We start from the raw sequence: 26,758 nt of genomic DNA, 5'->3' as shown, positions 1-26,758 counted from the left end.
TTCATTAAGTAAACGGCGAGGAAATTAATTGTGAGTAAATTCAATCTTTTTATTTTGAAGTTGTGAGAGTTTGCTCGTTTGTTTGCTGTAATGGCGTGTTTAACTCTGATCTTTCCTTCACAAAAACTAAATTCGGCAAAAAAAACGGCACACTCCAACGAGACACAAGGGAATGTAATGCGGCCTTTTCTCAAAAAATTCCTTCAATTTCTGTTGTGCAATTTAAGGTACAAATGTCCAAATTGAACGGAATTGGAAAGACTCACCAGGAGCGTATATTTGTTGTAGAACTTAAATTAAAACTTCGCTCGCTCTTTCACTATGAACAAATTGCTCGAGAAAATTCAGATATTAAATGAATGAAAGTTCCATCGTTCAGTTTAACTGTAACCAAATACCTCACGTTCCAACTTTCTGAGTTTTTTTTGTGAACGATTAAAATTAATTGCAGAAGGTTTTTAGGCCGCTTGTCAACCAACGTAATGACACTATTGTTTATACAAATTCATTCTGAAACCAATATTTTTCTGTCAACCAAAGTGATTTGATAGAGAGAAAAGGGAGGATTCATAAGTTATTTATCGGCTTGAGGTAGTGACCGACGTGTTTGCTTAAAAATACTGCCCAGCCGGAAAACGAGGTATATTTATGAAAAATGACAACGAAAGTTGGGATGTACTCGGCGACTCACGAAAGCGTTACCGTGGCCCGTGGGCAGAGATAGGAAAATACTGACCGGGTAAAGAACCAATCAGATTGCAAGATTCGTTACCGTGCCCTCTAAAAAAACAATAAAAAATCTTATCTTCACTTGGGAAAACCAATGCCGACAAACGAGGCACAACGCACCAAAAATATCGCATGAGCGATAAATGGAACTGTTCGTGCGAGAGAAGGGGAGCGGGTCGCGAGACACGACAAGGCATGCAAGAAGCTACATATGACTCTATGACTGTCTCAGGGCTTTACAGTATAGTTGTGACTGTAAGGAGACAAGTCTTGGCACACTCTGTCGTCAACTTTGTGAAGTCACGCAATTTTTATCCGCGCGATGACTTCCTCTCGATAGGAACCTTGTGATCGTAACCCTATAACTCCCATGAGTGACCAAGACAGAATTTCTCCTTAGAATATCAATACAATACCAACCAGATGAGTACTGAGAATATAGAAAAATATCAATTTGGAGATAATAGGTTGATCCAATACTAAATTCTCTGAACTAACATTATAAGAATTGTATCGTTGACAGTAAGGAGAATTACAAATTTGATCTGGCTGTTAAAGGGTTAATCAATAATGGAGGTCGCTTCGTCAGCGCCAGTATCGAAATTAGCCGTAGAGTGCAAAATTTTGTTGGAGTGTTCTATGACGCTATGTTGAGTTATGGCTGTAAATGCTCTGAAATGCTATTTGAAGTTGAACGTAAGGGAAAGAAATTCAGTCGTTACGAAACAAGACATTATTTAGATCCGAAAAAAAAGCCATTACTTGAAACGTTTCCAACTTACTCAGTTCTGACTGGAGTCTTGAACCTTTGAAATCTCGATTTTCTAATTTTTACATTTTAATCAGTATAGGCACTTCAAGCCAACGGACTTCTGCAGTTTATCTCAATTATCGATCGCCTTCTAAATTTGGGGGGAAGGCATATTACTGTAAGTAATAATAATAACTTTATTAAAATAGCGCTCGTATCCTCAGTTACGATAACTTTTCACAGTATGATGTCTTTCTTTACACCCCTTGTCATTTGGGTGGTTTTCCTTTTCATGCGATTCATTGGAAAACTAATATCATAGGATCTCGAATTAAATCTAAGATTTTAAAAGTTTACATTGGATAAATCAGGCTGAAGAAAGCTTTGCATCAATGGTCTGTACGCCTATGAAGTCATTCTGTAAGGCCGGGCTCTTCACAAGGGCCAATCAAGGTGACTGTAGGGGCCTGCCACTTTAACCTGTTAACACAATAATCAGAACCCTGTGATTAAACGGCAGGGGAGAACAATATAGTGCATGAATTGAGTCTGATTATTGCGATGGGAGGCAGGATGAAGCATGAAATATAAAAAACAAAATTTTATGATAATTCGAGTGTACCTTGCACGGGTTGAAGGCTGACATAGTGCACCTCATGAATATGTCCCAGCACAAGAGGTTTGCTTTCGTCAACTGCACAATGTGGCGTAATGATTACATCATTGCTATGGAATAGACTGCTGACAACACGAATGCACGTTTCAAAGCGGTTCGCTGCGGCACACAGAATCACGTGATCACCCCAAGTACCATCTTGTTCCATGTCTTCAAGGTACTCTGTCCATGTTTGATGTCCATGGACAAAGTGAAACAGATCTGTTCCATCCGGCTGTAAGAAGAATCAGTTAAAGAGGGAAACTTCAAAGGATTGTTGATAGAAACTTGAGCGCGTGGAGTACGAGTCAGGGAGTAATTTTATCAGAATGGTACGAGACGACCTGTAATTAGCAAGTTACTGCATATAACAAATTGTGTGCTTGAAACGTCTTTTAAAACGTCCGTGTATATTCTAAAACACTTTGCAAACAGCAAGAAAACAACAAGAAAGATCCATCATTAAGAGAATGACTAGAATTCTGTCATCTGATGGAGGTTTAAATGGAACTTTTTTGAAACTTGGTTATATTCTAATGACCAAAACTGTGGTGGCCTACTTCTTCGGAAAAGAAATTAAGTAACATATGAATTTAACTGTAACCAACGTCATTGTGTGGCTTCTTAAATCAAGAATTTGAATCTTTCAAGTTCCCCTTTCCACCAGGGATTTAAGCTGGTATAAGAGCTCCTGAAGAAAAGACCATCATTCCATACAGGAAGAGTAACAGTACTCCTGGCCACTTCACCCTGTGAACACTGGGATAGGTTCTAGTGGTGTTGGCCAAGTGGCATGTATTATCACTAAACCTTTATCATACTCTTAAAATAACATCACTTGACATACTCTGTTAGACATACTAACATCAACTTACAAGTTTTGGGTTGCTCCTGAGGTACTGAACCAAGTTTTGTCTTAATTCGCCATGTGGGATTTTGATTCCCTTAACAATTTCCAGTTGTTCGGACAAGGCATAGAACATGCAATTTCCTAATCCTTCATTGTCAGATATTCTGAAGCCCCTGTCTGATGCAATATTCCTCAGCCCCAATGATAGATCTGTTCTGCTCTTGACTCTGCTTGCATCTAGTTGCATCTGCCGAAGTTCCTGGATGATTCGGTCAAGAGAACCTAGAGAAGGCAAAGTTCCCATTAATCTAACAGCATGAAAGAAGCGAAAATAACACAATCCTCCATCTAGTACGAGAAACTTTGAGGTAAAAAGAAAAAGAACGGCTTCAACCACCAGACTTCTACTGTTTTGTCCAGAAACTCAGCTTTGAAAAGGAAGCTCTTACTGTTATTTAAGTCACTTTTTAAGTTCGATATCTGCCCGTGAATGAATACACTAATAATCAAGAGAGAAGAAGCAGACGAGAAAAATTAAGGACAAGATCTAAGCTCTGATATATCTGTGTAACTGGAAAAAGGAATCCTGGAAAAAAAATTACAGGCTTCAAAAATATGTTGATGTATTTCCTCTACCGTATGAATATGTGATTACTACAATATTGTGTCAAAAGACGACTGCATTGTGAATAGAACATAAACCGGTTTTGAAAGGAGCAGCATATTGAACTTTGGTCTCGTTTTGAGAAAAAGTAAAAGAGTGCCCCAAGTCTTCCTGGTTTAGACAATTTATGGTAGTTTCCAATTGAAATGGGATGAAAACTTTAAATGAATAGAAGAAACAAATAACACTGAGTCGTCCGTCCGGATCAGAAAGTGAAAGAAAATCAAATTTGTTTATACAAGTCTTACGTTTGTGACTGAAGAGTGCAGGAGTATAATTAAAAACATGTCTCATTAGTAAGAAACGTTATCAAAAGTACCTCACGAAGTTTTCACGAAGCATAGCAGGCCTGAAGTCGAAAGTTAAGAAAATAAAATCGCAGGATCTCCTTGTAATCTTCTGTACTTCTTTAGGGATGTCAATTATCGTGTGTTATTAATATATTATTACTCACTTGGATTCAGTAATGAATCCACTGTTAGTTGTTCGGTTGACGTATCAACAACTTCGACCTGCCGAGCTCTGAAACTTGTGTCTCGTCTTTTGGAAGCTAAAGAGATAGAAAGAAACTTTTATCTTAACATCACAGTAAACAAGAAGATAAAACGACTGATTACTATTCATGTTTAACATCTTTTTTTATATGAAGTGTTCATGCTTTCCGTCACAGTTAAAAGAGACCGAAAGCCGAGTATCCCCCTAAAACACTATAAAGGATATTGAAAACATTCTCACCATGAACTATGTCGAACATCTTGTCCACAAGACGGTCACACTGTTTTTCCCAGCTAAACTTCTCTTCATATGAACTCCTCAGCTGCTGAATATCTCGAAGTCGAACTGATCTTTCCTTCTGTCGGACACCAGAAATTGCCTTTGCCCACTCCTTGGGGTCCTCAGACTCCACCACGAATGATTTGCCCGATGGTAAAGTGCACAGTGCTTCACCAAATCCTGAGTTTTTACTGACAAGAATGGGAAGACCGGCAGACAATGCCTCCAACGCTGTCAAACCAAAACCCTCTGTTCTAGAGGGCATGATGCAAAGATCAACTTCACAAAATAATTCTTTCAATCCCTCTTTACTTTGCATGAACTTCCTCACGGTCAGCTGGTTTTTATCAATTCCACTCTCGAGTAAATTCTTTGCTACCTCATCCTGTTTACCGTCAGGTGCACCCACGAAAATCAGATGGTAAGACCTGTCTTTCAGTTCAACTATTGCTTTAGCAGAGATATCGTAGCCCTTCAAGCTGAAGTCCTCTGGGTCACCACGGCCAAACGTCAGTACCTTGAACTTGTTACGCTCCTTTAGGGTTTGTTTTACGTCAGAGAACTCACAGAAAGTTCCAGGAGTCAGTTGAAGGATTTCGTCCTCACTTTTGCATGAGCAGAGCTGAGTGGAGAAAGCGTCTGTTAGCTTTGGTCCAACTGCTAGCACAGCATCTGCCAATTTACACAACGCCACTTCGGTTAAATTCTTCTCTTGACCCTTGGCAATAGCACTGGGATAGTTTTTGTGCATTGCAAGTTCTTCGGGTGCAGTGTGCACCACCTGAATCCACTTGCAATTGTGAGACTTTCTGATAACTTGGGCTTGCTTACCAAGCTTTGCACCATGACCCAGCACAAAGTCAATGTCAAGGTGTCTTGGTGGGAAACTCAACCATTCAAGAGGATCACTGAAGCCTTCAAGTTTCTCGGCTTGCTGGATGGAAACATTGTGACTGGATGCCAATCTCCTCTCTTTATCAGTACAGGCAAACTGTGGGACAAGGAGAGTAACGTCCAGTTCAGAGCGTTTGGCCAACAGAATGGCAAGCTGTCTGTTGATGGTGGACAAGCCCCCCATTGACGAACTCCACTCACTGCCAAGGAGAGTCACCTTCAATGCTGCGGCAGACTTCTTTGGATTGATTTCACTTGCTTCATCATGTGATCTAGCAGTTACATTTGAAGAGGACAAACCCTGAAGAAAAAAAGGTCATATAAGACTATGATAATTACATAAAAAAAAACTTTGGGTATGGTTATACAAATTTTTATTAAAGAATAATTCTATCTTGTTTGAAATTCTCTGACTTATACTTAAAACTGAAGACAATCTATCAGGGCTCCCTTTCTCAACACTGATAACAGCCCAATTGACATCAATACTAAGTAAATTAGAGGAGCAAAGCAAAGATGAAAACGAGGCTTGAAATCTTTGCTTGAAAGATCATTACAGTTAATTATACCTGGCTTCTTCTTTTCAAGAACCATTTCTTCAATCCACAAACTGGTTCTATCATATCCCATGGTTTTCGCTTACAGATGTCCGGCTGACCTTCATTTGCATCAATGAGGTGGAAGCAGTCCTTGTGTGTGCAAGTAGTTTTCACGTGATCTGAGCATGCACGACGTGTTTCTTCTGCCCCTTGATGACAGTAAGGACATGCAACACACAGCCTATACTTCATTCCTCTCAGGTATGGCATTTCTTGTGACAAATTCTTTAGGGTGTCTTCAAGAAATTCACGAACAAGAGTTGCTAGTTCGACGGAGTTCTGTCCTGCGGCCTGATCACTTTGTGCTTTTCTTTGTCTCAAAGTTACCTTCACAAATCCTGTTTTGCATATGAGGACAAAATCATGAATATCTTTCCCAATGATGAACCACGCTCCATTGTGGTACAGGCGAGGTTGATGCATGGCCCATGTCTTTGAACACCAACGAATGGATCGTGAGACAAGCTGTAAGAAGAGACCATGAGGGACAAAGCCATGGACAAAGAGGAGATACAATGGACATGGATCAGTTGGTGATGGTTTCATCTTACTGAGTTCTACAGGCGATGACTTCAACTGAGCTGGTACAAAGTACTTCTCATTGGTTGGGGAAGCTGAGAACTTAGCGATCAAGCCAAATTGCTCCATCATGTCTAGAATGTCTCCCTTGATGATTCTTTGTCCAATAAAGCTGGAAAATACGTGATCAACATGTTCCATGCTAAGGATGCCACTTCCTTCAAGTTCCCGCCAGTACTTTGCATATCGAGCATTCTACAAAATACATAAATAACAAAAATTCCAGATAAGAGAAGTCCACCAAATGTTTCTCCTGAATGTTTCCCATGCATATGTAAAAGAACTAGAAAACTTTTATTTCAATCAATGTACCGAAATGGTAAGAAATTACACTCTCAATGGACAACTTTGTATCTTTGGCTGCTCCGAGATGATTTTTAGTTGTTATTCACCACCACAAAAGCTATTTAGTGCAAGTGAAAAAAATTGCGTAAATACAATTATTGTGAGCGGTAGCAAGCCAATGCAAGTCTCTTGTAAAGGAAAAAGGCTAAATCGATCTATGACCTGAAAAGCTGCAAAAGGTACATGAAATAACTTGGAGATCAAAGAGTCACAGCTGTTGCATAAGTTACCAATATATTAAACAAAAGTATCATTCTCATTTTCTGTTCACTTAAATTATTAAACATTTTCCAAGTAAGGCCTTTCTAAAATGACATCTTTTTCCTACCTGTTTATTGAAAGGTGGAATGGTTATCAGCTGTTTGAACAGATCAATCAACCACTGGGCCTTCAGTACAACTGTACTACGATGCTTGATTATCATCCCCAGACCATGGTAAAAACTGATCATGGACTCAAACTCTTTTGCATCTTCCATGAAACAGTCTTTCCTTGCATAGTGCTCAAGTTGTTGCAGATTTCTGTGATAAATCTGTTTAGCCACCAAAGCTTCAATCACCTTTTCAAACAAAAACCATCTAGAGGGCAACAGAATAATTACAATTTTTTAGGGTTTAAAATTGGATATTAACTTCAGTCAGACATGTACTTATTTGCAGTCTTCCAGAGTTAACTCATCCATTTCCTTGGTCTAGCTTTCTCCAAACTTTAGGAAAATTCAAACATGGTTATATTTTTCATATAAACAATCTCAATTCAAAGAGCTGTGCCTTCTCAAATATACATCAGACATCCACACCTTTTTATACGCACAATATTGTCACAATGTCATGAATTAATAAGAGTTTTGTTTGTTTGCATTTATGTGACTGCTGTGTATTAGTACAGTCATATGTTTTAAGTATTTTGATGAACTTCAAACTACTAGAGGTAAAATATTTTTGTCTTTATATACGTTTATATGCATACACGGTTAGGATGAAAATTCTGACTGCTCTTCAAAGAACTTTTCATGATTGTTTGAATACATGTAAAACATTGATCCCAAAGTCCATGAAATGAGGTTTCTCAGATAAAATATTACTTTCCTTTACCTGATGGGTACTTTCTCCTTCATATAAGGCTCCTTCCTCAACACCTCCAGGATTTTATTCTGCAATTCTTTTATTCCATCTGCTTTTTCTTCTTCCTCTGCTGGATATGTTTAGAAAATGAATTAAAAGCATAATGTGACACACAAATTTGTGCTTACAATGAGAATAGTTTGTATCATACATGAGTGATTGCAGATATTTTATGGCTGACAACAGCTAAGATGATAAACTGAGTTCAACTCTTCAAATCATCTTCTGTTCCTTATTTCAAAATTTAAAATTAATGGATCTGTCAGGAAACATTTACAGGCCCAAGTATGGTGACACTGCTACATAAAGTAACTGAAAGCCAAGAAGAGTGCAGCTAATAAAAAAAAAACTCTAAGTAGCTTCCACTATTAGCCTGAACTCATTCAACCAGGGCGGTATCCTTCCCTCACCGCTCCCACTAAAACATTCTACATGTCTAGCAACCTTTTAATATTATAATGACACACAGCAGAACTGCTTGATGACATGTAAATATGAGTCATATAATAATTACTGTATGCTCAACACTTCCCAACCATCTACAAAATGGGCCTTTGATTAAAGAAGAAAAAATGGCCACAAATTTAGTGTTCTTGAAATTGACGCAAAGACAAGCTAGTAAGCAATTATAAAACCACCAATTACTGCAAGTAACACATTTTGAAGGATATAATATGACATCAAATATCTTACCTGTTTCATGTTTTCCCATCAGCTTTAGAATCATCTGGATAAATTTCTCCATCCAGTTTGGTCTCTCAGTGTTATCAATGCAGAATAAGGGTCTGACCACATGCTTCTCATATTCCATACCAGAAATTCTCTCCTGTATTTGTTTCTTTATTACTTCTATGTCTTCAACTGGTTTGTCAGCATGTGTTCCAACAATAAACACTGGGGGGCGAAGGTAGGGCAGCTTATGTTGTGCATCATCATCTGGGTCATCAGTTGCCAGGGCAACACTGTGTACTGTAGCCAGCCATGACAGCAAATTCTCCATGTTTGTTTCATTGTTAGGGTTTTCCAATTTCACATCATTACTACCTTGTCTCATGCAGGGCTCAGCTGTAGCATCCAAAGGCTTGCTGAGATTGTGCACCAATATGTACAGTGCTCGCTGTGATAAGAAGATAGGATGGCTGGCATAGTACAGGTGTTGTCCTGCAAAGTCCCATAAATCCATAGTGTAATAGGATTCTTCTTGGAATAAACCACTATTGATGTCTTTGCCTTTGAGATACTCCAACCACTGATGAACATGCTTCTCAGTATCAGGGGGTTGAGCAACATCAATAATTACCTCGGGCTCCTCTAAAATGCAGTCCATTGAGTGTTCAATGCTAATGTTGTCCATAGCATCTATTGATGGGTAATCTCCTTTATCCTCAACCTAAGTAAAGTATCAAATAAGGGGAAATTATTTACTCTTAGTACCACACTGATGCAGTCTCACCAGCAAACTCATTACACATCTCAAATAACTGTGTCAAAGTTTGATGTAAATTAGATAAAATGAGAGTACATGTACTGGGAGGGAAATTATTGTTTAGACTTCAAGCAGTTCCCTGTTTTTTGGCTAAGACCACTGCAAAGTAAAAAAAAATCAGTTAAAAAAATTGAACAATTTTAATTTTTGCTTCACTTTAAGGCTCACATAATCTTCATTTGACATTAAATATTTAAAACTATACTGTCATAAAAAGCTGCCTTAAACATGTGTGTGAAGAACATTTTTAAAATTCTGATATTACCTTTTTTTTGCCATGTTTGTAACTACCTAAAGATCCCTTTTCAAAATCTGCAGGTGATATGTGGGCTGAATCTTTTTCAAAATCTTCTTTTGAACTTTTATCTGAGTCTTTTTGTCTCAGCTTTTCTTGCTGCATAGACATTTTTCTAGCATGATGATCTTCTTGAGTAAAAAGTTTCTCTGCAACAATCTTTGCCACATCTTTAGAACATTCCAATAGTCCTGGTTTATTCTCACCAATGGACTGCCAGTTCCTTGCAGCTTGGTCAACATCAATTTCACACTTTGAAGGATCCACTTCAATCCCCTCAGTGCTCTGTTCTCCAGAGTCAAATGGAAGGCCTAGCAGACTCTTCTTTAAACTGGTTTTACCTGCTCGATCCTGACCAATGAGTAATATTCTGCCACGGTAAACCATGACATATCCATCTTGCAAAGCCCTTTCATAAGCCAGCTGTGCTTTAAGTCTCTCTCTCATTGGGCCTGATAAGAAAGAGTTTTAACAACACAAAGAAAAAGGTAGTTTGCGCATTGATAAATTTCTAAAAATTAATTGAAAAAGAAAGCAAACTAAAGGTAAAGGTTAACAAATCAACAACTATAAATGCCTAACATGAATAATGTTGGAGTTAAAGGCTGGTATATATAAACTTAACCATCAAAATTGTTTATTTGTTTCTGATCTTAATGCATTTATTCCACTATTACATAAAAGTTACACATAATAATTCTTCTGGCATAAAATGTAGTGATGAGTTTGAGAACATGCACACCAAATCTAAACTGACTCAATGTTTCAGAACAATAAGAATTAGAACCACTTGTGACTGATCACACAAGAGAGAGGCAAGGACTTAAATCAATTCTGCCGAGTAGTGAGGAGTCAATAACCAATTAATTGATTGTGTACGAAAAAAAAACACATATTTCCAAAGGGTAACAATTGTAAGTTTAAAAATAATTACACAAAAAACACCTGCAGTGTAAATTCTATGGAAATAATAATCAGGATTCAGTCATGCTAATAACAAATTCAAGCTATATGCCTATAACTTCATTCACAAAATTTAATCACATTAGTTTATGAATTGTGTTTGATAAGCCACAAGTTACTAAATTTTTAAACCCTTCAAATTAACCAAATGGAAAGCAAAAATAAAAAAAAAATTCCTAACAGTGAATTAACTTGGGATACATTTTATCATTTCGTAATTCCATTCCAATAGAAAGAAAACTCAAAACAGTAATTCCTAACTGCGTAGAATGATTTGTAACAACATTTACTCTCTTGATTCCACATCAAATCATATTTCCTTATTGATGAACTTAAATTTCAATGTCAGCCAAATTGTTAAAATAAAGCTTTTCAATATTAGAACAAAAACTTCCATTACAAATGTCATGTATTTCTCAAGTGATGCCAACTTTGTTACCACACAAAAACTGTGACAGTAATTACAGTTTAACTATCGCCAGCTACCTGTAATAATCAGTAACAAGCAGAATAACCACTTGCAAGTCAATCATTAGAACCAATTTAGTAAATGCACACGTCACAACAATAATGTGAACAGAAATTTCCTTTACTCACCGTGGAGATCTGGATATACTCGGTCAATTATTCCTCTATCTTCTAGCTCCGCAACACTTCTCATTCCTTCAACTGTAAAAGGATTCCCATTTACAAACAACGTTTTGAGTTTCTTCAGCTGTTTTATGGCTGGATTTAACACAGTCAACTGGTTGTAACTCAGATCCAGTACCTCCAGTGCCACCATCTCACCAATAGCATCAGAGATGGTGGTTAGTTTGTTATGTGAGATGTTCAGCCATTGGAATTTCTTCAGCTGTGTTATAGCTGGACTCAACACAGTCAACTGGTTGGAACTCAGATCCAGTCCCTCCAGTGCCACCATCTCACCAATAGCATCAGAGATGGTGGTTAGTTTGTTATGTGAGATGTGCAGCCGTTCGAGTTTCTTCAGCTGTGTTATAGCTGGACTCAACACAGTCAACTGGTTGGAACTCAGATCCAGTATCTCCAGTGCCACCATCTCACCAATAGCATCAGAGATGGTGGTTAGTTTGTTATGTGAGATGTCCAGCCATTGGAGTTTCTTCAGCTGTGTCAAACTTGCTGGGAATATGGACAGCTGGTTTCCGCTTACATCAAGTACCGTAATAATATTTAGTTTTCCAACATTTTCAGGTATTGTTTTAAGTTTATTCCGTGACAGGTCAAGTTTGTCCAACTCTGTTAATTCCTGCACCGCTTCAGGCAGTTCCAGCAAATCCCACTCTGACAGATTTAATGTTTTTCTTCCGAAATAATCTGTTCCAATCTTACTTCTCAGCTTTTCTTTAGGAATATGGGAATCCATGTCTTAGTAATGTAACTGTCAGAACGAAAAAAACAAGCTGTCATTAAAGGTGAGTAACTTGAACTAACTTTCTTGTGGCATTTATAGTAACAATCGAACCAAAAATTGGCAAGAATGAGGTTTATAATTTAACATCTACTGAACCAAGGTAATGATTTATTCCCCGTAGTACATTATCTTTGGAAGGCATCCACCCTTCAGTGTTCTTTTAAACATTTTGAGTGAAGGACCGGATGCTTATGCGTAAAGGCTCTTGAGTTATTTATTTTCATCAGAAACATTTCAACTTAAATCTAATTGTATAATTTTTGTGTTCATAAACAATTGCTTGAGTTATAGATGTTAACGAAAAGGCAATTATGAACAAGAAAGATATTTGAATTTAAATACACTGAGTTTTCCAAGCTGTTTTTCCAAAAACATACGAATTACTACTTCCATTTCAAAATTAATATCAAACAGGAAAGAAATAATTAGTGCAAATCTATGGTTGGTTTTGTTTTCATGTGATCATCTAAGACAGTTGTAAATAAACCAAAGCATGAATGATTTCTAAGCTGTAGATATCAGACCAAGTTGCTAATTTTCAGACCTGTTGTTTGATTTTATCCTCTGTAAGCTATTTTTACTTGTAATTAACAGAGTGAATTCATCAGAATATGGTCCTAGTTATTTAATAAAGACTGATTGGATAAGTTTTTCTCACTGACATATTCACTGTTTTGATACAAAAATAATCAGAATGAGAGCTCTTTGTTTTGTTTGGTTTTTTTTTTGCAGAGTTTGTCTAGCAGCATGATGGTTTTAAGATTACAATTTTCAATTGAAGACATGTTTTGCATGAAATATCATCCAAATCACCCATAGTTGCTGTACTCATTATGTTATGTATTGAATGTTGTTGATGAAATAAAAAAATAACAAATAGTAGAGAAAACTGGTTTTAATTTCTTATTCATGTTTATCAATAAAAGCTTAACTAAGAAGGGAATGTGAAAAGAAAAAGTATATATCAGTTAACTGAGAATAGTGATAAAGAACTCAATTGGTACTAAGCAGAAAAATGAGGAATTGAAAAAAGTGTCCATAATTAGAACTGGCCACCTACGAGAGTGTCCATTAGCAGAGAGTTGACTGTAAAATAAATTAAGATCCTTCATTAATTAACAAATCTATCCAGGACTGTCTCCAAATCTTTACAAATTGTGCCTGGTTTCTTGAACATTTAATTTTCAGCAAAATGAATTCAAGTAAAAAATTTTACAACTGCAATCATTAACCAACATCAAAACTCATGTATAACATATTTATTAAACCCTTCACCTTGCATGAGTGACCAATACAGGAATTCTCCTTACGAAATATCAACACAACATCAAGCAGATATTGTAAGTGATATGAACAAAGGAAAATATCAGTTAGAGGATTATTAGATGATCCAATACCAAATTCTCCAAACTTACATCATAAGAATGGTATGGCAAACAGTAAGGAGAATTACTAAAGAGATCTTGGGAGTGAAAGGGTCAAGGGAATGAGAGTGTTTATCTAAGAACAAAATGATTCATGTCCCCAAATATGTACTGAATGTATTTGTTGCTTTCTCAAAAGAACAAGTTATGGTTAAAAAGAACTCAGGGTTGACTTGAAAAAAAAACCCAACAATTTTGAAACCATGGATCTTTAATATAGGCTACCCCCTCTCAGTGCAATAAAAAAATCCTTACCTCCTTTTCAGGGCTTAATAATTTTCTAATATCAGTATTTAAAAATGTTGAGGAGGAAAAACTTTTATCTGAAAATATAACTTTTCATCTGTTAATCAAAACTATAACAAAATTCTTCAACATGATTGGTTATCACAAGCCCAATTTGAGCACTTATAGTACAGTGTAGGTGTCATACTTGTAATTAGACAGTGTAATAGAAGAGTTAAAGGGATAATTATCATGTCATGCCTGTGGAAGTGGAAAGAACACATCATGTGCACACGCTGTTCTGCATTTTGCTGAGTTAATTGTTTTTGTTGTTGTTTTTTATGAAAATGTATAACTGTGTAATGGATGTCTAGTTTCTTTCTCCAATTTTGTTATATTGTGATTAATTGATAACAGTCGTCTTATTTGTTAATCAAATAAATGTTTTATTATAATTTTTGAGGCATTCAGCTATTTTGAGCATCTCTCTAGGTTTGCAGAAGGTTGAGAACACTAAACTCTAAGGTCTTGGAAACTAGGCAGACATTGATCTCAAGAAGATAAATGCAGTATAAGCCTCAGATATTGCATTTTATCATGTCAACTTCACACACTGTTCTACACTGATTGAATGCTCTTGACCGATCAGCTTTGTCATTGTAAATCTTGTGTATAATGATCAAAATTATTGAATATGTGAAGGAAATTTTTTGTTCTTTTTGCAAACAAGAGACAACTGGCCATTTAATACTGGAATTGAAATTTTGGCTTGAAATGCACATTACAAGTATGATGTGGTTACTTATACATATTAATGAGAAAGATTCTTGATTAATCACAAAGAACTGATTTTAAAGGTCTCTAAGAATTTGACTTGTATCTTTTCATTGTCAGAGGTTCGGACTTATACCCCTTTGTAAAACTCAGTCACATAAAAATATTTGGCCTTTTCACACATCACGAATAATATCAAAGTTTTTTCACGTTCACACATTTGAGACATTTCACATGAAAGTAAGAGACCAAATTCCCTAACTGAATTTTCAATTTTCCTAGTCTTGAACAGTCTTAAGTGACAAATGATGACAGAATGTCTTATATTATTTGTTCAAGGAACATTAGAGGTCTGTTTTATGACTTCTATTAATCCATGTAAAGTTCATGTCCTGTCACAACCCTGGTCAAAACTTAACCACTACTGTTCGAGAATAATACATTTTTAAAACCATCAAAAAGCTGGGAATTCATCGCGCAAAACAAAATGGTTCACGAATCACGTTTAAATCAGTTCTTCATTCACAGGTCACGTTTAAATAAAAAAATATTACTTCACGAGGACCTAAAAAGATCATATTATTTTTAATCACGATTCAAGAAAAGGAAAACCAATTCAATTCACGATTTACGAGGAAAAAAAATCACCCAGTCGTGTTTCACATAAAGAGTATACGGGACCCTCTTGTCAGTCAATGAAGCAGACAGCCAGCAAGTTTAAATTATTTTATCAAATACCTGACATACCTGCATTTAGATCAAAGCAATCAAGCATCAATTTGGTTTCTTTACAGATTCAAGATATTTTGAGTTCGTTTCTAACTTCTGTCAGATGAAATCAACTACACTCCATGGAATTAAGCGAGTATTTTGTCATCAGTTCAAACACTTCCATTGCTTAACGCGAAAAACTGAAAACTTAACAACTACCAGACAGAAGGATTAATGATCAGAGCTGATTGTCTTCAAGACGATCAGAAACAGTTTGTCCCTTTATTCTTTCCATTCCTGAGAGAATCTTCAATCAAAACTTCCCGTTAAGGCCATCTTAACTGACAATCACTGTTTTCCTTTTCCCTGTTGCTGAGAGTGTGTAACTTTAACTCGTCTCATGCAGAAGGACGACTGAAGGCGCCTTTGTTTTACTTTCTCAAAATCGTTATGTCTTCGTGCTTTGCATTTGACGAGTGTCGCTAAAGTTGAAATTATAATAGATCAGAAACCCACACACTCAAAATACAAAGGGAAACCAGCGAATACTGGAGATATCAGAAAGTTTGTGTGAACTGACAGAAATGGCGGCAGAAGCACTTCAGGGGAAATTACTTCAGTTCGATCGAGCGGAGAGGGTGAGTTCTTGGCAGAATTATCTCTGTTCGCGTCGCAGAAGTCTGGCGAGGCTACACTTTACAAGTAAGCTAAATTCTTATCTATATGGAACATAATTCTTACCTCTCAAGCAAATTGTGTGAACAAATCCTGCAGTGAACAAACGAAAATCCAAATACAGATCGCTGACAATCTAACGTCTCTGCTCAAGTGGACACTCCTTAATTCACACAATTTATTTAACCCCCTCCAAAAATATTTCAGGCTTCTCAAACGTCACGCGACCAACGGCTTGTTTACATTCAGTTACCGTGCCGAAAATAGCACGGTAAATAAATTATGACTGATTATGCAATTGAAGCCATGTGGTTACTCAGTATTTGTCACGCAAGGTACGGCTCGCTGTTGACGCTGTCCTTCCGTTGACATACTTTGTTTGGTGCTGGATTCTTGTGTAATATTTAGACTACCAATTAAAAAGAAAAGTCAAAACAGCCAACAAGCTTACATCCCCAAGTGTAACGTTGCGTAAATTGAGTATTTCAGGTCTCCTAATTCTTACACTGTTTAACTATGACTCAAGTAGCGTTATTTCAATTTAGGTAGCGACACTTTTAGTAACAGATCAAGGACAACAACAGGGTCCTATAATGAAAATGTTATTTATTGTAACAAATGGCTTTGTAATGTAATCGAAATAAGCTTTCAAGGGAGAGTTAATACAAATATGAGGAAAACATAACGTAGTAATATTCTTCAAAGTTGATAAATATTTGAATAAGTGACGAATGTGATAGCCGATAAAGAAACTACTTGCAAACCTAAAAGAACTCGACCAACAATTTCGTTTTGTTTAATACCACGCACGACGTCGGAATTCTGATGACTTTTCAACGCAACAGCAATTCATATCGTTCCCCTTATAGGACTGACTTCAGCTGTTTAGATATAATAATATCATCCTGTCAGTCATTCGCGGGCGATGTTTTTCGCATATTTTTTGTCAAAACGAGTAAGGAACTCATCAGGATGCCAGAAAAGTGTGTGCAAGCTCCATAGTAATCTCCTGATAATTATTTTCTGCTTTATTGCGAGTATCACCGCGACCGTATCTTGAGAAGTACCATCGCCAGGTGAGGGACGTCATCATATCGTATCGTTCAAGGAGTTATCTCCACAAATATCTTTATTTGATATGATATTCGAGTCTATCCCTCACTTTTTTAACTGCCACGGATGGGTGCTTTAATTTTGGAGGCAGCTCATTCAATTTCTTCAAAATAAACGGTGTTTGACGCCTTGTCCTCACGTAGCGCTTTACCCATAACTATATATCATAGTCACAGCTTTCCCGTTCCATAAATAGTGCTGACAGAAACATTAATAACGGCCATTTATCTCGGTACAGTTTCGGTTATTTTTGCCGCGGGGTAAAACAGGGAAAAGGTTTATCTGAATTTCTCTAAAAGTGCACTAAATTTAGAACCAAAACTAAGCGCACATCGCAGTATATTACAATAGGTGACCGATTCCGAGAACACCTTCGCGACGTAGAATTAAATGACAAGAACGCATCCAAACATGTCGTTAGACACTTCAATCTCCCTAATCATTCCAAACAACATATGGCAGTTTACGGACTTTCCTTACATCTAGGCAGTTCTGAAAGCCGCAAAACGCTAGAACAAAAATTTATCTTCCAAATCGGCACTCTTAATCCCCACGGTATCAACGAGCGCTTTTCATTCAACTAATTTATTATTGTTTTCTCGTCACTACAACCCACAACTCCTCCAATCGCTCTGACGAAAGGCTAACGCTCCAAAACGTCAGCCTTTTGACTCTTTATGGTGGCCAATTTACGCTTTCAACTCAGTTGTTAACACTAAATTACCTGCTATACTCTCCCATTGACGTAGCACCAGAGTTTCCTTTAAAACTTACCCCCCTTAAAACTAAGCACCAATGGTTGGTTATAATACTCTAGTATTTAAATGTGTCAAAACTTCCAATTGTGTTCTTGCCTATCGTGGTTCATAGATAAATGCTGACGAGGACGTGCAGCATAGGAGTCGAAATGTCGTGATCCGATACGCGATTGATTAGCCTGACTCTTTCATCGTGAGACAAACGATTTTAATCGTTTAAATGAACATTTAAAAACGTTCATTTATCTTGAGGTATTCTTTTTTTGTTGTTGTCACTGTCTTGTGTTTTTTTTATAGTGGTAGTCAATGAAGCTTGACGTATCTATTTTTCTCACCATTGCTCCTTTTTAATAACATGGAGTTCAAATGAAATGGCTTGGAATGGATCGAGTTTGGGCCGGAAAGCAATATATATCATCGTCCTAAACCAGACGAGCCCACAACGTATCAGCGGCATCTTGTATGAGATCGACCTAAACCAGGTTGACAACTTACGAACCGACCAAACATTTCGTTAACAGCGCTATCGATCAAAGTATCATTACAGTCCAACAAAGGACCTGTTTTTCTGTTCAAATCTGGCAGAAGCTGGCTCAGACGCACTACGCGAACTTCCTAACACGCGAGTACACTGTGAATACGCGTCAACAAGAAAAAGCGGAAGTCACTTTGTAAACTGCGGATACTCATACAAGATGCCGCTGATATGTCGTGGGCTCATCTGGTTTAGGACGATGATATATATTGCTTTCCGTTTGGGCCAGGCCGCAGTGTTACAGAGCGGCGCGCGGTGTCACGGTGTTTCGGGTATCCATGAATTTTGGCTAAGACTTTTAATCTCCCACGAGAAACAGGGTAAAAAGTTATAACTGGACAATTTCGGAACGTTGTCTTACCTTGCCATAATTCTAAAAGTAGATCGATAGAATTTCGGGGGACAACCCTATCTACTTTATTAAGAGGCGTAGTAAAATGAGACTGAAATTTAGGTAACCTAAAGTATGATGAGCCGATGCAAGATTTACATTGGAGCGGACGTACATTTACGAAGCATCTCTACAAAAACAGAAGGAGATAATTTAAAACGATCTGGATCATAGAATGAATAATTTATCGATATAAATTCTCTTTTACTTTTACCTGATGCAAGCTTTAAAGTAACAGTTGTAGAAAGAATGTTCAATGGGGATAACCGTTAGCCATAAAACGGCCAAAAAATTTAGCCGTTAGGCGTAAAAAATTGAAAACATGTAACTGATGTCTAGTTTCTTTCTCCAATTTTGTCATAGTTTTGATTAATTGATAACAGTTATCTGATTTGTTAATCAAGAGTATTATTACAAACAGAATTGGACAACAGGAAGTCCTTTGAACAACCATGGCAGAGCTATGATTGACCAGGGTCTATCCATGGTCTTGACACCAGGGTAATAAGCAATTTTTGAATGAGGTTGATAAGATATCAAAAATTGAATTCAATAATTGTTTTATTATACATATTCTAGAGGCATTCAGCTATTTCGAGCTTCTCTGAGTTTTCAAAAGTTTTAGAATAGGCAGGCAGACATTGATCTCTAAATGATAATCTTGATAAATGCAGCATAAGCTTCAGATATTGCATTTTATCATGTCAACTTCTCACACTACTGTATATTGATTGAATGCTCTTGATAAATCAGCTTTTTCATAGCAAGTCCTATGTAGAAAAATCAAAATTATTGAATATGGAAGGGAAAGTTTTTCTTCTTTCCGCAAACAAGAGACAACTGGCTAAATACTGGAATTAAAATTTTTGGCTTGAAATGCACATTACAAGTATGATGTGGTTACTTATATATCTTACCGAGAAAGATTAATAATGAATCACAAAGAACTGAGCTCAAAGGTTTCTAAGAATTTAAATTCTATCTTTTCATTGGCAGAGGGTCCCTTATACCCCTCTCTAACACTCAGTCACATAAAAATATTTGGCCTTTTCACACATCACGAATAATCTCAAAAATCGATTGCACATGAATTGGTATACGCCAGTTTCACCCCATTTCATTTTCAGTAACTTAGCCCCACATCAAAATCAAGTTCGACCCACCATATGACTGATACATAATAAATAAATTCAAACATTAATACAAACATATATATATATCTATGAAATATATGAAGCGAACCATCGATAAAATCCAAAGGTTATAAACTGATATATCAGTGAACTTTGAAATTTCATCATTGAAAGGATGGCTAGACCGGAATTGAACCAGAGATCTAAAGGTTATAGACATAAATACTTTTCAAATAAAGTATTTAAATAAAGTATACGATGTTATTGAAAGAAACTTCAAGGAATAACACGAAGCTATCAGCTTATCATGTAGTTCAGGTGGCTAGTAAGTAGATTTCCGACGTCGCAATAAAGTTTGCTTTGACAGCAATGATAATAAAATGAAACCCATTCGTCTCGTTTCAATTATGGTCTAATCCTGATCTAACTCACGGGAGGATCGTTCTCTCGATTGCCATGTTGTAGTGGTTTGTTTTGGTCGTTACGGTTGTTTCGTTTTGGTTATTGTGGTGGTTTCGTTTCGGTCGTTACGGTGGTTTCGTTTCGGTAGTTTCGCTCGTTTCGGCGGTTTCGTTTCGCTGTTTCGGGTTTTTAGTACGCGCCGTCTGGCGAGGCTACACTATAATGTGGGCTAAATTCTTATCTATATTTAATATAATTCTTACCTCTCAGTAAAGTAACCAACAACTCCAGCGAATTAACAAAAATCTAACACAGATTGCAGACAATATCTAACCACTGAGCTCGATATAGACACTCCTTGATTCAAGCAATTCGTTTAACTTCCTCAAACGTCACGTGACTAAGGGAAATTTACATATGGAGTTACCGTGCTGAAAGAGCACGATGCATAAATTAGGAGTGATTATGCAATGATTGAAGCCACGTGTTTACTCAGTATTTGTCACGCAAGATACGGCTTCGTCGACTTGCTCTCGCTGTAAACGCTGTCCTTCTGGTGATATACTTTGTTTAGCGCTGGATTCTTGTGTAATCCTTAGGCTACTCATTTCACAAAAAGTCGAAACAGCCCACAAGACGCTTACATCCCCAAGTGTTGCATAAATTGAGTACTTCGGCTCTCCTAATTCTTACCCTGTTTATGTATTACTCAAGAAGCGTTATTTAAACTTAGGTAGCGACAATTTTTCTAACAGAACAAGGACAATAACAAGCTCCTATACTGAAAATGTTATTCATTTCAACAAATGGCTTTGTAATGTAATCGAAATAAGCTTTCAAGGGGGAGTTAATACAAATATTAGGAAAACATAACGTAGTAATATTCTCCAAAGTTGACAAATGTTTGAATTGGTGAAGAATGTGATAACCAATAAAGAAACTATTTGCAAACCTAAAAGAACTCGACCAAAGATTTCGTTTTGTTCAATTCCGCACGATGTCAGGATTCTGATGACATTTCAACCCAACAACAATTCAACTGTAATTCAACTCGTTCCCCTTATAGGACTGACTTGAGCTGTTTAGATATAATGAGAATCCCGTGAGTTGTTTGCGGGTGATCCTCTTCGCATATTTTTTGTCAAAAACGAGTAAGGAACTGATCAGGATGCCAGAAGAATGCATGCAAGCTCCTCAATAATCTCCTGATATTAATTTTCTGCTTTATTGCGAGTATCACCGCGACCATATCTTCACAAGTCTTACTCGTTCGAGGAGTCTCTTCATTTGATATGATATTTGAATCTACCCCTCGCTTTTTAAACTGCCACGGATGGAGGTCTTAAGTTTGGAAGTAGCTCATTCCATTTTTTCGGAATAAACGGTGTTTGACGCCTTGTCCTCACGTAGCGCTTTACCCCTTACCATGAGTAAGAAGTTTGTCGCTTCTCGGCGAGTACCTCCAAAATCTATCTGTGAAAGGAAAGTTATCGGTTTCACCAAGGGTTTGATATTTCTCGATGTGGCGCACACGTATTCTTACCGCTCTTTTGTTGTGTTTAAGCAAAGAACAACGTTTCTTTTTTTTTTTTTTTGCAAGTTGATTAATCTGCAGAAACAGCCTTTTTTTACGGAAAAATCGAAACATCGTTTTGTTTGTGAATTCGCTACCAAAAAGAAAAGCCCAAGAATTAATAAATAAAGTATTAGCAGAGCTATTTATCACCATTCCGTCGGCAACAGATGGATCTTTACCATTTAAACAGACCGAAATTTGCGAGTTACACCTGCCCTGCGATGCACGATCTGGTAGCCATCCTTGAACCTGCTGCTCCGGTGAAACGGAACCATCCTCGGACGATACCGTCGTCACATTCCCACCCTGCTTCGTAATTAATGTTTCTGTCAGTACTATCCAGAACTTTGTAGTCCGCACACTCTAATTTGAGAAATCAAGAGAGGAGACAAATGCAAAAGTTTTTCAGCTCTATAACAAAAATATACACGTTTGTCAAAAGTCTTGACCCATAACAATAATGCCTAAGTGAAGGACAGCAAGCTGCAAAGAAAGTGAAAGTTGTCCAGTATTGGCCATTATTTTGTTGGTAAGGAAAGAGGGTGCCCCTATGTTGGTGTGTAACTCATAGTTTATTTTAATCTGGGGAAGGAGATGAATGTTGGTTGACAAAGAAAAACAAAGAATCAACGACGCTGTTATAAATTCACGGAAGACGAAGGCAATTGAAATTAATGAGTCATAGATAATAATCTGATGATAGGCAAAATTTGCATGAAGTTAAAGTGAAGGTAGTGTTTAAGGGCTTTGAAATAACTACGAGTAAATGGTAGAAAAAGGAAATTAAAAAAACAAACAAAAAAATACGAAAACAGGAAAAAAAACAAAACAAAAAAGACAAAAACTAGGGAAAATATTGAATAAAAAAATTGATAAATTTTGGTATTGGTAAAAAAAAATCCCTAAATATCGCAAAAGGGAGGGGCCATTTATCTCGGTATAGTTCCGATTATTTTTGCCGCGGGGTAAAATAGGGAAAACCTTTATCTGAATTTCTCGTAAAGCGCACTGAATTTAAAACTAAAACTATGCACACATCGCATTATATTACAATTTTGCAACACATTGGTGAAACAGGAAGACGACCAGGTGACCGATTCCGAGAACACCTTCGCGACGTAGAATTAAATGACGAGGACGCATCCAAACACTTCGCTAGACACTTCAATCTCCCTGATCAATCTAAACAACATATGGCAGTTTGCGGCCTTTACTTACATCTAGGTAGTTCGGAAAGCCGCAAAGCGCTTGAACAAAAATTTATCCTCCAAATCGGCACTCTTAATCCCCACGGTATCAACGAGCGCTTTTCATTCAACTAATTTATTATTGTTTTCTCGTCACTACAACCCACAATTCCTCCAATCGCTCTGACGAAAAGCTAACGCTCGAAACGCCAGCCTTTTAACTCTGTACTGTGGCCAATTTTCGTTTTCAACTCAGTTGTTAACACTAAATTACCTGCTATACTCTCCCACCGACGCAGCACCAGAGTTTCTTTAAAAACTTACTCACATGAAAACTAAGCACCCATGGTTGGTTATAACATTCTAGTATTTAGATATGTCAAAACTTTTAATTGCGTTCTTGCCCTTGTGGTTCATAGATAAATGCTAACGAGGACGTGCAGCATAGGAGTCGAAAGGTCGCGATCCGATACACTATTGATTAGCCTGACTCTTTGATCGTGAGACAAACGATTAAACGTTCATTTATCTTAACGTATTCCTTTTTTTTTGTTGCTGTCGCTGTCTTGTTTTTTTTTTATAGTACAAACTAATCAGTGAAGCTTGACGTATCTATTTTTCTGACTGTTGCTCGTTTTTAATAACATGGAGTTCAGATGAAATGGCTCGATGGAAATGATCAGCTTTTCACTCAATGGAATAGATCCAGTTTGAACCAGGCAGCAATATCACAGAGCGGTGCGCGGTGTCTAGGTGTTTCGGATATCCCTGAGTTTTGGGTATCCCCGTACCCAAAACACTAGCGTTTTCTGGCGACAGCCAGAACACTAAAAGTGAATTAAACAGGAGGCTGGGACAAGTAACATGGCACCAGTATTTAATTTGTCGTGTACCAAAAATAATTCCTCGCAGAAGTCATAAAGCTATTATCCAAAGTTAATTCTCGCACTTGAGATTGTCAATGTGGTTGGTTAAGAAAAGTGTTCATTTGTTGTAAAGCATCTTGGAGACAGCGATCAGTCAGCAGTTTCAAGTGAAAATTTGTACTTTTCGATCGGCTCTAATCAACTGTCTGACTTGTCGAAGGTTTGTTTACCAAGTGTGCGTGTGTGGGGGAAATTTTTCTATTACTTCGGTGACCCTAACAACGTTACCAGAAATCTATTACGAGTTAGGGTAAGTATCTTGCCAGCAGTGAATGTCTGGGATATCGGTTATGTATGGACAACATACTACATTCAAACTATTGAAGTGCAATGAAAATCGAGGGGTCTTCTTCCCGTAGGCATTGGTTCAAAACACACATACGCTGGCCTCTTTCTGGGAAAAATAGAACGAAGTAGCTCAGTGGCTTTTACCGAAAGGCTATTTTATACTGCAGTGATGATCTGTTTAGTCGGCTAAGATTCTTAATTTCCCACAAGAAACAGGGTAAAAAATTATATCTGGCAAATTTTGGAATGTTGTCTTAGCTTGCTATAATTCTTGCATCGAGAGAAATTTGGGGGACAACCCTGTCTACTTTATTTAGAGGTGTAGTAAAATGAGACTGAAATTTAGGCAACCTAAAGTATGATGAGCCGATGCAAGATTTAAAGTGGAATGGACGTATATTTACGAAGTATCTCTATAAAAACCGAAGGAAAAAATCTGAGGTAAGCTTTAAAGGAACAGTTGTAGAAAGAGGGTCTTAATGGACTTAACCATTAGCCGTTAGGCGTAAAAATCGACAAATTTTAACCGTTAGCCGTAAAAGAAAGTTTACCGTAAAAAATATGTCTGGTGGAGGCAATGGAAAGGTGATAACCGTTAGCCGTAAATTGGCCAAGATTTTAGCCTTTAGCCGTAAAAGCCATCACCCCATTGAGACCCTCTAGAAACTTAATAGGTTATTTTCTTAAACTCGTCAAAGGAGAAAAATTCTTTTTATGCAAAGACTTCGACAAAGTTTCTAAGAAAAACGGAAGAATGAGTGTAACAATTGTGATAAGTGACCATTTTGCGGCCAAATTAGCGATATCGCGGAGCCCATTTTCCACGTCCAACAAACAGATGAATTTAAAAGTAATAAGAATGCATTTCCGTTTAAAAGCTGCAGGAAAAGGGAACTATATACCAAATAAAAGTATAAAGGAATAAAACATTTAGTGAAATAAGAGTCAATGATTATATTATTTTGGTTGGGGGTGGGTATTCTTTGCATCTTATGAATAAATTCACAATAAAGAAAAACATTCACCTTAGCGGTGCAGAGCCTTACAGGCATTTAAAATACGGCGAGGCTGCTTCTTAAGACTGGACGTAAATATTGATCCAAAGGACTAAATTTATACAAAAAAACATGACAATTACTTTACATAAATTAAGTGATAATATACAACGATATAAACATCAACTTCAAGTACACAACGTAACTAATAAAACATACAAACACTCACGGGTAATTAAAACCTAAACGCGATACACACGGGAAATGGTATGACAAGAGTTTCGCAGTTATGATAGTGATGATATTGGTAACAATGATAGTGACAATAGTGTTTGGATCGACTCAAATAAGGTTGATCTTTAGCTATATGTATCAATAAGAAGCATCGATCTTCCGGAGGTTAGTTCGCGGTTAAGTAGTCTTGTGATACCGAAAATCTGATTAAATCGTCGCTCTTGATGTGAAATGTCATACCGGAAGCCGATTTTCAAGAAGTAGAAAATGTTCTTCAACCTGTTACGAGGCAGGGTTGAAAATGTCGTCGAATCGCCTCGATTCGAATGGAATCGAACGATTCACCTCTTCTAAAATCATACTCTAATGCTGTTTGCCAAAGATTTAAACAATAATTAAAATAACAATTGAGTACCAGGATAGGCTCTCAGATGGACCAAGCGATACAACGGAACCATATCTACCAGTTTATTTGTTTATTTATTTGTTTATTTTTTTTTTAAATATTTTTTCATCGGGACTTTTTTAAAATATCGTAAATGTTGAGTAGTAAGCTTCTATCATTTATTATTTTTATTTACTGAGAAACACTTTCACTTCTTTGCACGCGATATTTGTAGAAATAAATTCCAGTTGTGAAATAGCCACTAAATTGTCTCACTGCCTGATACAATTCCTCTGTGGTGCGCCAGCAAAGAGGATCATACAACACCACTTGCAAAGATAAATTTCGATTCGGTATAAAAAAATTGATTTCCACTAAATCAGTATCGAAGGAAAATCTTCGTTTTGGGGCTGGGCAAAACATCAGATAACAACCATTCTATCAACCTTGATAAGGTTGATAGAATGGTTTGAATCAAAATATATGTTTATGCAATATAGGAGGTGAAGGGAAAACCGGGTTCCAGTCCTCAGTAGATTACCCGCCTGTGAACTCAACAGGGCAATTGACCGCGAACCCGGTTAGGCTTGAGTCGATTGTCCCAGCATAATTTTGAGCATAATTTGGTGACACAAGCATAATTTTAAACTTTTTTCAAAGAAAAGCACTGCCGGCATAATCTGCTCTTTTACTTCCACGATGTGAACAATTTTCGTAATTTTGTATTGAATATAATTCGCTTGACTGAATTATGTTTCTAGAATGTTTGTTGCTAATAACGAGTTGCGCCTAGGGTGGATTCACTGCGGTCGTTGTAACGTTTCTTAGTTTCAGGCCCTACTTGGTAGCGAGTCGCACCCCTAGTACGACTCGCTAGCGAGTT

The 26,758-nt window shown here is 37.1% G+C and overlaps 1 protein-coding gene across 3 annotated transcripts; it reads right to left on the bottom strand.

The window, feature by feature from the left end:
* Positions 1 to 544: 544 nt before the first annotated feature.
* On the bottom strand, positions 545 to 20,659 carry LOC131795041 (uncharacterized). Of its 3 annotated transcripts, none has more exons than XM_066167639.1 (12): positions 20,548 to 20,659; positions 11,306 to 12,110; positions 9,716 to 10,197; positions 8,658 to 9,354; positions 7,935 to 8,031; positions 7,169 to 7,418; positions 5,887 to 6,690; positions 4,385 to 5,618; positions 4,104 to 4,199; positions 3,011 to 3,267; positions 2,103 to 2,370; positions 547 to 1,960 (listed from the first exon to the last, which is right to left on the bottom strand). In XM_066167639.1, the coding sequence occupies exons 2-12, from the start codon at positions 12,093 to 12,095 to the stop codon at positions 1,956 to 1,958; spliced, it is 4,980 nt and encodes a 1,659-aa protein (XP_066023736.1). In that variant the 5' UTR covers positions 12,096 to 12,110; positions 20,548 to 20,659; the 3' UTR covers positions 547 to 1,955. The 3 variants fall into 3 exon arrangements, with proteins under 3 accessions (XP_066023737.1, XP_066023736.1, XP_066023735.1); XM_066167638.1 differs by having other exon boundaries at positions 548 to 1,960; positions 7,935 to 8,034; XM_066167640.1 differs by lacking the exon at positions 4,104 to 4,199 and having other exon boundaries at positions 545 to 1,960; positions 7,935 to 8,034.
* Positions 20,660 to 26,758: the final 6,099 nt, after the last annotated feature.

The sequence above is a fragment of the Pocillopora verrucosa genome, chromosome 5, assembly GCF_036669915.1.
Source record: "Pocillopora verrucosa isolate sample1 chromosome 5, ASM3666991v2, whole genome shotgun sequence".
NCBI classification, from domain to species: domain Eukaryota; kingdom Metazoa; phylum Cnidaria; class Anthozoa; order Scleractinia; family Pocilloporidae; genus Pocillopora; species Pocillopora verrucosa.
This window is presented reverse-complemented; position numbering and strand designations above follow the sequence as displayed.

Bases quoted from the DNA above. Each gene is read 5' to 3' on its own strand.
- LOC131795041 (XM_066167638.1), bottom strand. From the start codon at position 12,095: ATGGATTCCCATATTCCTAAAGAAAAGCTGAGAAGTAAGATTGGAACA. The intron at 4,200-4,384 runs GTGAGAATGTTT...CTATCTCTTTAG, and splicing joins GATGTTCGACATAGTTCATG to CTTCCAAAAGACGAGACACA. The intron at 2,371-3,010 runs GTAAGTTGATGT...TTCTTCTTACAG, and splicing joins TCAGGAGCAACCCAAAACTT to CCGGATGGAACAGATCTGTT.